Source organism: Sciurus carolinensis, chromosome 4 (genome assembly GCF_902686445.1).
Source record: "Sciurus carolinensis chromosome 4, mSciCar1.2, whole genome shotgun sequence".
Taxonomy (NCBI): domain Eukaryota; kingdom Metazoa; phylum Chordata; class Mammalia; order Rodentia; family Sciuridae; genus Sciurus; species Sciurus carolinensis.
Window position 1 is genome coordinate 158170720 of NC_062216.1, and position 14840 is coordinate 158185559.

The 14840-nt window shown below is 35.8% G+C and overlaps 1 protein-coding gene across 2 annotated transcripts in view; it reads right to left on the bottom strand.

Moving 5' to 3' along the window:
- Positions 1-5435: 5435 nt before the first annotated feature.
- Igf1 (insulin like growth factor 1) overlaps positions 5436-14840 on the bottom strand; it is a 71842-nt gene continuing 62437 nt past the window's right edge. For both annotated transcript variants that reach the window (XM_047550090.1, XM_047550091.1), the window contains exon 4: positions 5436-9320. In XM_047550090.1, the coding sequence (XP_047406046.1) occupies positions 9261-9320 (60 nt within the window). In that variant the 3' untranslated portion in view covers positions 5436-9260. The remainder of the gene's footprint in view (positions 9321-14840) is intronic.

Here is a 14840-nt window from a genome sequence, read left to right on the forward strand (position 1 = left end):
TCCCAAAGTGAAATTCATAGATAACATTGAAATACACAATTTCAACAACAACCACAAATCACCGCCATGTTTGAACTGTAATATAAAGGAGAAATGAAAGGAAAACGTTTGTAATAAAAAAGCATGTATCACAAGATAGAGATGTGCAGACACAGCTCTACTAGAAAACATAATGAAGTTGTCAGATGTTTACACTGCATGTGCGGCCGGCCAGCTACGGACTGAAGAGTTTCAAATAGCACGATCGGTACTGTGGGTGCGATTTTTCTAAAATGGTGACAACATCTGGTAAACTTCCAAACAAAAGACACTGTAACCTTCCCTCAGTTTACATGGCAATTACATTCCTGCAAAATCCAGTCTATGTTAAAATCCTAGAAAAATACTTTGAGTTTATAAATAAGTTGGAGCAATGTTCTTTCTAGACTGAGGTGATTATAAACAGGCTTATCACCTACATGAAAAGTCTGAAGCCCTGGCCTCTGCCTAATAAATGCCAGTAACACTTTCCCCAATCATTGTGACAACCCCAAGTGTCCCTGCATGTTCTCAAAATGCCATCTACGACCAGCAGTGTTCCTACTGGGAACCTGTAATGTAGTCTGACAGGTTGTTTTGAAGGGCAAGGACGTTGGAGCGTGGTCTCGTGAAGCTCCAAGCTTCAAGGACACTTTTTTTTTTTTTTCCCTCCAGAATCTCTGATTCCACCATTCCCCTTGAGACTACACTGACTTTGATAAGTTGTCAAGGGAAAAAAAAAAAAAAAATAGGTGGATTATTGCCAGAGCCCTTGGTAAGATTTTTTATGATCAGCTTCAGTTTTACTCATGTGAAAACTGTTTATTTCTGGATTGTGTAAGTCCAAGACATTACCTGCCTCTCTGAGGGGTCCTGACATTGGTTTACCTTTGGATGTTAGAAACTGTGTGAAGCACTGTCAAGGACTGATATTACAGTGTGGTCGAGCAGAGGAGTGGCAGCGGGTGATGTTGAAAGCCCAGGTAGATAACGCTGGTCGTTGTACTTGAAACACTTATTTATCTTGATGATGCCATACTTAACTATAATTCATCACTCAAAGATATAACTAGCTATATTTCTGCCTGTAACCTGTAAAACAAACTTTGAATGAGAATGTATCCATCTGTATACTGAGCTGTTTTTGTGTTTGGATTGGGACATGAATGGTGAAGTAGTGAAAACACAGGTTTTGATTTCTTCAGACCCAGATTCAAGGGGTTCTGCTGGTGTGTCACCTTCAGAAAGTTAGATAATGTCTTTGGGCATCCATTACTCATTTTTAAAATAGGGTTCATAGTAGTGTCTGATGAATATAATTTTTTTTATAAGGATGAATGAGACAATGTAGGTAGGTCGCTTGGCACAGGGACTGACCCACAGTAAATGCTCAGTGAATATTAACCATTGTTATTTTAGAGTAATAGTAATTATTACTGATGCAGATCTGACAGGAAGAAAATAATATTTTTAACAGTGGCAGTCATTTGACCTAGATGACCGGAGGAAGATAGCATTCCTTCTAGGAATGGAATGGCTTGTTTGTTTTGGAAAAACAACCCTTTTTGGACATTCAGTAATAAAAGGTGAGTCAGCTCTGCTTCCACCCTACCATGAGCAATGCTGTCATAGAGGAAGTTTGCTCTGCAGAGGAAAACACTAGAATTTTCTTGCAAGTTCTATAAGGGAGGTGAGGAAAGGTTGGATAGGACGTACCTGTAGTTCCTGAGAGAGTTTGCAAAAGAGAGGAGGGGTCTTACTAAGGCAACAGGAGGCCTGTGAGCAGCCAGAAATTCCTTGATGGATTTTTAGTAATGAATGTTTGACATTGAATTAGATGTCATTTTCTGCTGTGTGGTCAGCTGGCTCTCACTTCCTTATCTACAAAGCCTTTAGCAGGAGTGCAACAAGATTAGCCTAGTGTGAATAAAGGAAGAAAGATATTATCCTGGGCAGAGGATGGAGAAGAGCTGGTAGGAGACCATGGCTATGGGAGATAAAATGCCAAACCATGAATAGGACATTTAGAGGAAAGTGCCCAAAGAAATATCCACATAGTCCAGGGGAGAGCCACAGAAATTTCGAGGGATTGAGGGTGGGAGTGGTGGTAAGCTGAGTTATCAGAGTCATATGGGAAATAGTAAAGAAAACTTCAGTACTATTTCTTTAAAACCAAGTATGAAGTTCATGAACTAGTTTCATATTTGAGTAATTTTACAAATTGTTTATGGTGAGCTTATTAAAAGAAAAATGGATCAATCCTGCTTTTAAATAAGAGGGGAAATTTTAAATCTTTTCACTTCATACCACTACAAATACTGTTGTGAGTTTGATATTCACAGTGTCTATTCAGTAGAGTTAAAAAGATCTATTTAAAAACTCAATGCTGAGAGACTGCAATCTTGTAGAGTCTCTTGTTGTGGGCGTGTATTAAGTGCCATCTGTATATTAGGACCCTCTGAGGTATGTTTAAGTCTTTTGGCAAGAACATTGTTTGCCAAACATTTTCTATCATGGGTTGTTATTCAAGGCTGGATCTCAGTGAATGTCAGTCTCCCCAACCTACTTTTATTGTTGATGCACATATTGTACAAGTCATCTTACCTTGCTCTTACATAATGTATACAAGTCTTTTGAAATATATTTATTTTTGAATATAATCTTAGTTCTATAAGATATCTCCATTTTGTTGTATGATTAATTTTATTTTTCTGGGTAAGTTTTCATGTTTACTTGTTGAATGATTTTAATAAGAATGCAATATAATCGTAGACATCTTAAGGAATGACACATGACACCAACATTATCCAAAAGAACAAATTAATCAAACATGATTAATTTTAATGTAATTACTAAAGAAAGATATACCATTTTATTATGACACTCTAGCCATACATTTTCAAAATATGCTTATTAAACAGTAAATGTGAGATAATGATTCAGTTAGTTACATTTTTAGAAGTCATTAGGACTGATATTCCTCTGCCATAAATGAATTGAATAATTTCAAATGCAATCAGAATAAATTTAATAAAAATATGCTTTTCACTAAAACAGATACAATGAATGACCAATCATTATTTTCTGGTTTCAAAGAAGCAGGGGAAAATTAATTCATTGTCGGTAAGTTTATTTATCACTTTTGACCTATAAGTGTGATAAAAATACATGAAGCAAAATACATTATGTAATCTCAATTCTTATAGTTCATTAACTCTCTTAGCAAAAAGAGATCTGACATTATATTTGGGGTTTCTGTGTAAACTGAATATAAGCTGCATGATGTTTGAAAGTTTTCGATATTTTGAATAGACATTTTAATGATACATAGACACAGATAAGAGATGTGAGTAGACAGCTTGAGGTTTCAGAGACCCTCCTGCTGTGTGTTTAGCAGCAGGTACAAGATAAATATCTAAACAAAATCAGAGTAAGGGATCAACAGAAGTGACTTCACTATGAATCTGTGAGTAGGGTTGGTGGGTGGCTTGGAAGGGATTTTTAGAATTCTATTTTCATTTTTCCTACTTTACATCAGTGCATTGTGGGCAAAAGAAAATGAGTAATGTTTGCTTTTAGGCCTGGGTAATTTAAACAAAGTGATATTCTGAGGATTGTAAAAGGTCATTTTGAAGGTGATTCAGCCTTGGGTTTTTAAGTAGGAGAAACTCTATTTCCATCTTAGCTCATATTTCAATTGGGCAGTAACATTTGGACTCTTGTGTTCTCTCTCTTAGAAAATTGTTTTAAAAAGTTTCCCTTGAAAGACTATATCAATGACATTTGCAAAACAGGGAGAGAAGGACTGTGCTTAAGATCAATGCAATCATACATTAAGCAGGACCATGTGAAGTGTATGTTTTTTATTTTTTTAAAAGAGGTTCCTTTAATTCTAGGACTTCAGCTTGATCAGCTCTCTAAAATATTCTGAGGCAGATACTAAAAAGAAAAAAAAAAAGAATGGAAAGAATAAAGACAGTTTCAAAAAATCTTCTGGGTTTCTGTTTTATCTGTAAGAGTTTTCCTAAAAAAAAAATTAAAAAAAAAATTGTTCCAGATAGGACTTATTTATTTAAATTGATAACTTTATCCTGTACCATATGCACTTAAAGCTTTAGACAGTCTTTGTGTCTCCTTTTTTTTAAATAGAAATCACACAAAAAAGATATCTATGTATCAATTTCTAATACCTAACAGGAAAGTCTTATAGAATATTAAGATAGCAATAAGCAAATATGTACTATAAGATTAAACACTAGCCTTGAAAACAAAACAGAAACAAAAATAGAGAATCCACAAAATTTCCCTTTTGTTTTTGCTCCCTCAGATCCTGGACTTTATGAACATTGCAGAGGAGGGGCATGAAGACTCACAATTATTCTACTGTATTTTAAAGTAAAAGATGCCCTATCAGATCAGATTTACCTTTTGAAAACATTGATGGGAAATCCATGTGGTTTGAATGGGAATGCTCTTTTTTATGAGGAAAGCCAAAAAGATTCTACTCTAATAAATTAGGACAATCTTTCAAGATTAAAAATTGCAAAACATTTTAAAGAATCAGATTCAGTAAGTCAAACATACATTTCTATCTAGCCTACAGTTTAAAGAGTGTATGCGGGTTTAACTTATCCCCTCATTCCAATATGAAAAATAAAGAAAAGGACCAAATCATTTGAATATTTGGATATTCATAAAGACTGTGTTAAAAAAAAAAAAAAAAACCAGAAACTGAGAACAAAAACAGAACCAAAAAATCTTCACAGGTTGTTACATCTCTTTCAACAATTTCTCATAAAGGCTTCTCTTTCTTTATCAGTAGATAACCCCCATCTCATAAGGAAATCCTTTCCCACATTTCCCAATGAGATCAGTGATTGTGTTTTATGAGAGCTAGGGCCTCTGAGATCTTTGGAGAGGGGAGAGGATCTTCTATACACCAGCCAATGCCAAGAAACACCCAAGGACGATGTGGCAGAAACTGTTTTTAGTAGTTGGTGAATGTATTTTTTTCTCTTTGTTTTTATTTTCTCCACTTGTTGAATATCTGTTTTAGAGCAGAGCACCAAAAAAAAAAAAAAAAAAAAAAAAAAAAAAAAAATTCAATAAGCAACTGAATCTTCGTTCTAGTTCTGCCATTTGCCTAGAAGATTTTTTCTTTTTCTTTCCCTTTATACTTCGTGCTCTTGATCAAAGTGTTCAGATTAGATAAAATATTGCTAATTTTGCTGAGTTTGAGAGCCAACAAAATAATGGAGCCTTCTAACTTTTAAAAATTTCCATCTTCTGCCCCAATATCCCCAAACTCACAATTTGGTGAACAATACTTTACTTGTGAATGATAAAAAGTTGAAAGGTGGGGTGACTAGATCTAATGCTATTTTATTAAGCCATCTATCTATAGAATTGTTGGTTTCATACTTTAAAAAAATATGTCTATGCTTTCTTTTTTTTTTCTTTTTTTTCTTTTTTTTTTTTTTAGTCAAGTACTTTCTTAAAGAAACAATAGCACCACATTGGCATAGCTGGCCAAACAATAAATGGGAAAGCAAAATATACTACATCTTCCATTCTAAGCATTCTTGCAAGCCATAAAGTAGTAACAGAAACCCTGGAGCCACAGAGCATGAGATGTTTCATCTATACAAAACATCCATGTTCTAAGGGAGGGGAAGGATTCTCGAGGGAGGTCATGCTTTCTTTGTTTTCATTATTTTAAAGGAAGATTTTCAAGAAAGTGATTTTTTCCTCAATATTCCATTGGGCTCTTAGGGTGAGCATGTGTGCATGTATGTGTGCAGGCTGGGTGTTGAGTTTTTCTTTTAAAATAGAAGAGTAAATTCTGATGGAGAAATGCATTAGCCTGTTTAGTAGAATTGCCTCCTCTTGAAATATTCAAGTAATTCTTTATACAATTTGGGGAAGAGAAACCAAAAATTGACATAGGTGTTGAATACTGTCAATTTCATTGGAAATAAACCTATCCATTGAAAGTTCAGTCTACCAATATTTGTCATTTTTTAAAACATAAGCAACTTAAAATTGCCCCATTTCTAAGTGCTAAAGTAGTATAACTCCATAGCAAAGCTGATAAAGTTTTGAGCTGTGAAGTTTTAGGTGCTTCCTTCCTGTCAATCCTAGGTCATTCTGTGGTAGTAATCAGTTGAATTTTAGCATTGACATCTATTTGTCTTTGAGAGTTAATTCATTCAAAAGTAAAATGGTGGGCTAGTATAATTAATTTTTATTTTTTGATTTAGGATCCAGTTGGTGTGGATGATGTACTGGACAACATTAGAAAAATGGCATGGTATCACATATTGAGGCTTTCCTCATTGGGAATCTTTGCATGTAGAATTAAAGGAATAAAATAAGGTGTAGTCACTCTTAGAATGATCATATCCAACTATGTCAAGAAACACATACATCTGCGGAAGATTGCCTGTAAAGTTTTTCTGGGAGTCAGCAATTTTAAAATGTACACACTTGGATCAAGAAATAAAAGTTAGAAGTGCCATCTTGGGGAGATGCTTGGGCGCAGCATCTATTCCATAGTACCCCACGTCTGGAAAACAGGCAGAGGGCAAAACCGATCTAGGGTTTTTTTCCTCTTCTGTTTTTACATCTCCCAGCATTGCTCACAGCATACCCAAGGTGCTTGATTCAAATGACTCTGTGGACTGAGACTTAAGATGCTTGTTGACTGAACACTGAAGAAAACCTTCTTTGCATATTTTCAGAGATCCGGGAAGTTTTTTTTTTTTTTTTTTTTTTTTTTTTTTTTTAAACATGAGGAGACCCAGTAAGAAAAGGACAAAACACAAAAACCAAAAATCAAAAACAAAAACCTAAAGATGTCATTTTTGTTTTTCATATATACTTAAGAACATAAAGGATAAAACTTTGCATGAGATAATCAAACCTGTATACTTTTCACCAAAAAATCTAAGGCAGATGAAAAGATCTGAATGCTGCATACGTAGTTCATTGTTCTGACAGGAATATCCTGATCCACAGACACGGAGCATTGTCTAGGCTACTACCATGGAGGGCCTGTCCTCAGATTTTTGGATTTTCTTTTCTTTCTTTTTTATTTATTTATTTTTTTGGGTACTGGGATTGAACTCAGGAATACTTGACCACTGAGCCACATCCCCAACCCTATTTTGTATTTTTTTATTTAGAGACAGGGTCTCACTGAGTTGATTAGTGCCTTGCTTTTGCCGAGGCTGGCTTTGAACTTTCAATCCTCCTGCCTCGGCCACCCAGAGTCGCTGGGATTACAGGTGTGAGCCACCGTGATGGCTGGATTTTCTTAATACCAATGTTCAGTTGAATGTATAAGACATCCACAGAAAATTAGGAGTCACTCTTCTAAGCAGACCGGAGGGGAAATTTCAGGGTTGAGGAAGAAATTTTTTTGCCTCTTAACTAGCAACTCTAATCAGCATATTTTAACAAAAATTAAAAAAAAGTATGTATTTACAACCAGGGACATCAGTAAAGTCCATTAAAGACATTTTAGTGGATATTATTTCAATATTTAAAATCTTGGGCCATTTTTCTTATATTTTCTAAGAAGAAAGAAAAGTGTGTTTTTCAAAATGAGTAAATATTATTTGTCATATTTAAAGAGGTGCTACTAGACAGATGGCAACTGCTTGGAAAAATCAGTAAGAACTTAATGAACATAGTGATTAATTATCCTTTCATTGGTAGCAATCTTTTTGTTTCTCCACTGTTCTCTTTTCCTTTCTCTTTTCACTTATCTCCATATTCATACAAACATTTGGTTAGTAACCCTCTAGCCGTGTTATGAAAGGGTTGTTTGTACAGTTCCCTACATCCCAGCAATTCAAGGGCTCTGATGTTGCACCCTCATGGCAACCTAGGATAAAAATCTGAAGCTTCATCTTTTTAATCCTCATACCACCCCTTTGAGGTAGGTAGATGACATATTGCCCCCATTTTGCAGATGAGGAAACTGAGGCACAGAGAGGTGAAGCGACTTGCCCAAGGTCACACGGTGGTGAGTCTGTGGCACAGCTGGCAGTTTGTTTCTTTAGCAAGAAACAGAAACCAGGTCTGTTAAAATCCTAGCCTTTGCTTTTTCCATTCCAAGGCTTCCTCTCTGGATGCACCAGTCAAATTTGCATCGGTGGTTTGCACGTTAAATTCCTTGGAGGCATAATTGGGGGGCTTTGCCCTCTTTCCTGAATGGATGGAATTTCCAGTTCCCCTCCCCTTCGTCATCTTTGGCTCCAGGCTATCCCTTCTGCTTTGCTTTCGCCTTTTACCGTTTTGACCAGACTCTTTCATATAACAAACTACAAAATAGCACCATTGTACTAAAAAACAGAGTTTTACATACTGTTTGATATATCCTGTATTATTGATATGCTAAATTTACATAGTGCTCTACATGGAAAAAATAAAAAGAGAAAAATTACTAATCAGGTTGCACGCTAACTCATCATTCGAAGGAACCATTGAGAGTTTAAGAGACTTTCTGTTTCAAACATACACCTAAGAATGATTGGCCTCAAAATTGCAACTATTTGCATCATTATTATTTTTTTCGTGGCATGACGTGGAAAAATAAAGCTATTTGTTTAAAATAAATGCATCCAATTTATATTTGGTACAAATGCCACAGATCGAATCTTGTGGGTTGAAAATTGGTGGACTATTTGACTTCTTGCTACTGCTTTTGAGGAGGCCAAATTAGACAAATGTAAATGATTCGAAGGGGGTGAGTGATGGGATAGACAAGATTATTAGACACTGTAAAACAAACATTTTGTGTTGTGTAGAAAGAAGTGCAAATAAGAAAACAATTCATAAACCACTTAGACAAGGTTGCTGAATGGATGCTCCAGCAGCCAAGATTCAGAAAGGAATTTAGTGCAGCTGGATCTGTACAACACCCATGCATCTGTGGCTCTTAAGAGGCAGGGACTAAGATATATATATATATATTTTCTCTATAGAACATTATTGATATAGGATCAACAGCAATCTATCAACTCCAGGACCATTTTTGCAAGGTGCAAATCTTTTAACAATCACTCCTAAAGACAATGTTGGAATGTTTACTTGTATATTTCATTGGGGGAAATGCCCGTCTTTGAACTGCGATTGAACTTATTTTTTGGTAGGTGTTTCAATGTGTAACGGGTAACTCGCGCAGAGCAAGGGATCCTGCGGTGGCAAGTCCTTCTTCTCTCCTCAGGAGGCTCTTCCTACATTCTGTAGTTCTTGTTTCCTGCACTCCCTCTGCTTGCATTCTTCAAATGAACTTCCTATGAATAAAGGAGAAACAGAGATGTGAGCTTGGGGAGGTTTTACATACCCATCTAATTTACTTTTTTAGAAGTGCAACTGTTTTAAAATCGTATATATTTATGGGGGACCTTGTGATAGATAATTCATGGGTATCATCTGTGATAATCAAAACAGGGTAATTAGTATTTCTAGCCCCTTAAAATTCTATCATTCTTCATGTTGGAAAACTAATACTCTCTTCTAGTTCTTAACAAAATATATAATCAATTATTCTAAATTATAATTTAGAATATATATATATGCTGTGCTGTAGAAGACTAGTACTTATTTTTCCTATCTAACTGTACCCATCTGTTTTTAACACGGGGTCTCAATCTTTTGTATCTTATATGCCATGAATCAAGCTAAAACAGAGCTGTGGGCATTGGTTTTTCTGAGAAAGACATATAGATGGACAGGTCTTTAGTTAATACTTTGGTTAAACCTCGCTCAAGTTACTTTCATGCCTGGTGGTGTGGAAATTAACACATACACACACACACACACGATTATATATAATCATTTAACATTTCTACCCATCTGACTCCCTTACAGACTCATTAATAGTCTGCAAATTCCAGTTTCTGGCCTATAGCATCTTTTCTTAGAACAAAACAGAACTCATCTATCAGATGGTGAGATCATACTCTGCTATTTTTATTGCAGTTCTGTTTTCATTTTCATAAAAAAAGAAGATATTTCTCTTTCTTTTTGTACTTTTTCCCTCCCTCTGGAAAGAGGCAGAGTTTGGATGTAGAAATTGACAAGTTTTGTCACTGATACCATAGAAATGAAATGATTTACCCCATTGGTGTATACTGAATCAAAATGCAGTCTGTAAAAAATTAAAAGTTAAATTAAAAAAAAATAATAATAAAAAAGAAAAGGAAATAAACAATTTTTTTTTGCTAGAAATTGTTTCTAGCAAAAAAATTGTTTATTTTGCTAGAAATAAACAAATGGGGCAAGGTTAAGAAGAGTATCTATGGAATAGAGTTTGCCCATGAATAAGAACTACCTGTGAACCCTAAAATACAATAGCTGTAATTCTTCAATTTAGTAACAACACACATATTTCTGTTAGAATTTCAGGGCCACTTAGTGGCTGAAATAAAGTGCAAAAAGGAAATAAATGTCTAAAATTAGAAAAAAAAAATCACACATATCCTGAGCTGAGCTCAGCTCTTCTGTTTTCTAGCCATGTGAACTTGGGCAAGTGATGTCTCTTGTATCTCTTTCTTCATGACACAGAATAATAATGTTATCTACCTTACAGGCTTAAAGATTAAAGAATTCCCGTATATAAAAGCACTTAACACTAACTGGGCACATGATAAGCACTACTTAAGTATTAGCTGTTATTATTTTCAGTTACTCATTTTTGCTCTTACCATTACATCATCTGTATTGGAAAGTAACCATTCCAAGACCAAATATCCAGAGTTCTTTGCTTTGTTGACAACATTCACTCACCGAAAAACAAGGCTGTCAGCTAAGGAATTTGGGGTTTCGATTGCAATATAAGCTCTATGAGGGTGAGGACAATGACAGTTGCAGAGTCCAAAACAGGGCCCAGGATATTGTGGGTGCTCAATAAATATCCATAGGATGAATTACATGAGTACAAGGGATTCCCTCACAATGTGCAAAACCAAGTTATTCAATTTTTCCTATGGTTGTTATTTTAGTCTTGAAAAAATTTAGATAGCAGTCTATTTAGACATATTAGGAGATGTGAACTAAAACGTTATTTACATGTGCACACTTAAGGCACCACTTTGCTTGGTTCTACTTCTAGCCAGAGGACCCTCTATGGGGGGACATAATGGACAATTATTGGTACAGAATGGAGTTCAAGAATCCTCATCCTCATCCCTAAAACATGTTTTCACTAAGACCACAAACCAATTGTTCTTATGATGATGGCCAGAATCTCCAAACTTTTCCTCTGGCTTAAGTTCTGATCACCCACCCAAACACAATGCTGTTAGGAACTAAGAGTCCTTATTGCTGCTTGGAACTGAGACCGAGAGCATTAAGAGGTTTTAATGCTGAAGCTGGAAACAACCCATTCCTTAGAAATAATACCTGTTGGCCAAGACCCACACGGATTTGGCAATTTTTCTTACACGTGTTCAGGTCTGCCTGGAACATTAGAGTTTTACCACCAAATCCTTTGTGGAAGGTAGCTAGCATTTTGAGTTGAAGATTGATATCCTATACTGACTGAATAAAAAGCAGATGGCATGATTGTATGAAAACATTTATTAAGAAAGTTAAATCCTCAAAATAGAACTCAAGAAGGAGGAGACTAATGATTCATTAAAATAAATTGATGGTGTGGGTAATAATGCTTATCCCATTTGTCTGAAAGAGAATTGGTAATAGGTTAATAACATATCTGAGCAGATGAACTAAAATGTAGTAGATAAGTTTACTTTGGTCACAGTTGCCTATGGATGAGTTTCAAAATGAACATAAAGTCTTAACTTAGATTTTCATTGTTTTAGAATCATCACTGCCTTAATGTTCAAACATCTATTTAAGTTGTCATAAAGAAATGCATGTTTGTTTATGACTTTTTGTAAATACAGATGCAGTGATCTATGGCTTTACTTCTGTTTGTGACAATGTATGTTCATCCAGCCAATAGTTACTTACAGAAAAGTAGAGCATATAATTGTTCTTCATGTACAAGAACTATTCCCCCCACAAAACCTTAGTTACCTGACTTATCCTAAGATCACTTGTAAAATCTGAAAATTGGTGATTAAAAGGAAGTTAAAATTCTCAAAAAAAAAAAAAAAAAAAAAAAGTCTAGCTCAATGGCCACTGCAAAAGAAGCTGATGGAAAGAAATGGGGCACTTGAATAGAATACCTCAAAATACCTTCTATTTAAAATTCTGACAATTTTCTCTCAGAAAATACACACCTTTTATCAAATCTTTTTAACATGCATTTGTTGCTATACATAGCAGCTATGGGGACTGCTTTTTAAAAAATAGTAGTTAAGAAAATGAAAGAAAGACATAGGTGCCACAGAGTGAGATCACTAATGTTCCCAAACTCCTTGAAAAATTTCTGTGTTGACCCTGCTGATGGATGTATCTCATCCAAGTCCCTAAATAACTAAGGCTACCACCTTTCTGCCAAACTGCAAACCAAATTAACTAACAAGAAGAGAAATATGCTCATTTGAGTTTTACCTTCTTTTCCTATTTAAGATGTATACCAGCTTAAAAAAATATTCTTAGGAATCTGACATACTCAAACTAAGAAAATGCTGAAGAATGATATGGTAACAATGCTCTACAAGATGTTTAATTCCCAATATTCCCTGCAAGCTGAGTTAATTACAGATTTTTAGAAAACAGGTATGTTCTGGACTCTGTTCTTCAAATTCATGAACTTTGTAGCAAAAAAATGGAGGTTAGCTAGATGCATCACATAGCTCTTATCTTCTGTTTCCAACAGATATTCTTTTCTCCTAAAGCAGGAGGTTGAAAGTAGGAAGTCTGAGCAGAGGTATCTTCTGGACTTTTTCTTCTGGACCTTTCTCGGCATCACAGCAAATCTATGGGTTGAAACTCACCCAGCCCTGCTCCAACCAGCATGGTTCCCATGCACACACACGTAGGGTGGTGGCCATTCAAAACCAGCTGGGATGTCGTCTGGTTTGCATCTGGCTTTCTTCCCAGGCTCTCACATGTGATTTCTTTGTTGCAGACAAGGACAGTGACAAAACAAAAGCACTCAGGGACTTGGTCTCAGATGCATCTGTTGCTTTGCTCATTGTCTTAATCTAATTATACCAGTCACCCTTGACAATGGGCGGCAAGTGGAGGCACGTTAGGAGCAGCTGTCCTCGTCCTGAGCTGGCACCACCTTCAATGCACTCCTCAAAGGGTTATGAAACTGTCCCACATTCAGCCAAGCAAAAACTTTTCACTTCAACAGCTCGTCCAAGACAAACAAACCAGCTGAAGCTGTTTCTAGTATGCAACTAGACAGATTTTTGAAAGGAAAACAGTAGTGAGTAAATACCGTTTCCTATTGACATCAGGAAAGGTAAGATTGTTTTTAAAAATATCGGTCTTCCAGTTTACTGGGGTTGGTTAACCCTTTTGAAGGAATAACCAACTTTTCAGGGAATAAGCTAGGGAAGGAATTAATTTGCAATATACATTATTCCTTGCAAGCTGAGTTAATTACAGATGTGTAGAAAACAGATGTGTAGAAAAATTTCATCTTTCATTATTGCACATGGGTATATTCACCCTGAGTTGGCCACTTCCATTATATCCTGGTTATTATCCTAGCTCCAAGCTTTCCTCTGGAAAGCTATCCATTAACTTTCCAATGAAGATCATTGAAGGTCAATGACAATGAAAATGGTAATCATCTTAACATTTGCAGAAGCTTTACAGTTTTCAGATAATTTCACTCAATCTTCCCAAACCACTTGGTTAAGTCATGTTAGTCATGTCAGTTCCATTAATAAGCTGAGACTTGCTTAGATTTAGTGATGTGCTTGAAATCACATAAGAACAAATTGATAAGCCTGGGACTGATAATAATAGTAACCATCATGTGAGCACTTATTATGTGCTGGGGATTGTAAATATTCATTGCAAATATTTTCTGATTTAATTCTTATAGTCCTCTTATGGGTAGGTACTAGTATCTTGATCATTTGACCTTTAAGGAATCTGAATCTTTTGATAAACAACCTACAGTAATTTCATTCAGAGAAGATGAGACAGAGATTGAGATTTATGCTGGTTTGTTCTGATTCTGGAGCTCACCAGTTAGTCACTCTGCTGTACTATCTCCTCAAGATGGAAACTGTACTTGGTGTCTCAAAGTCCAAAACTCTTCCCAGTAGCAATGGCTGATAATGCCATGAGCTGCTCATGATCACAGCTGTTGGCAGGAACTACTTTAGAGAGGAAGGCACTGCCTTGTGGGTAGAAGACTGGGTGCCCTCCCTTTATACTGGTGCAAACTGGGTTCCATTTATGTGGTCATTTATAGAGATTCAGTAGCATAGTGTTCAGTTAGTGAAAGTTAACCCTGGGTAGCACAATCATTTCTTTTCTCCCTATCTGTAAGAGATTTGGCCTGAAAGACAGAATCTAAAAGAAGAATAATAATAGATTCTTTAATTTTTCAAGTGATCTTTTCAATAGACTGTTTCCATCTCCACCCTCTCCACACAAGTTAACCATTGTATGAGAGAAAGTCTGGAAAAACCTAGCATCCTAAAAAAAATATACTGGGAAAATATTGTCCAGCATGGAACATTAACTGTCTATTGTATATTATAATGTCCTAACTCAGCATTGACCTTCTCCCCACAAAGGGTAAAACAGGAAAATGAGAGCAATGAATGATGGAGAGATGACCCAGATCTCAGCTCTTCACTTGTTGGAAGGATGTGCTCTTTTCCTGGGGTGGCCTGGGAACATGTGAAATTGTGAAGATGATTTAGATGTGT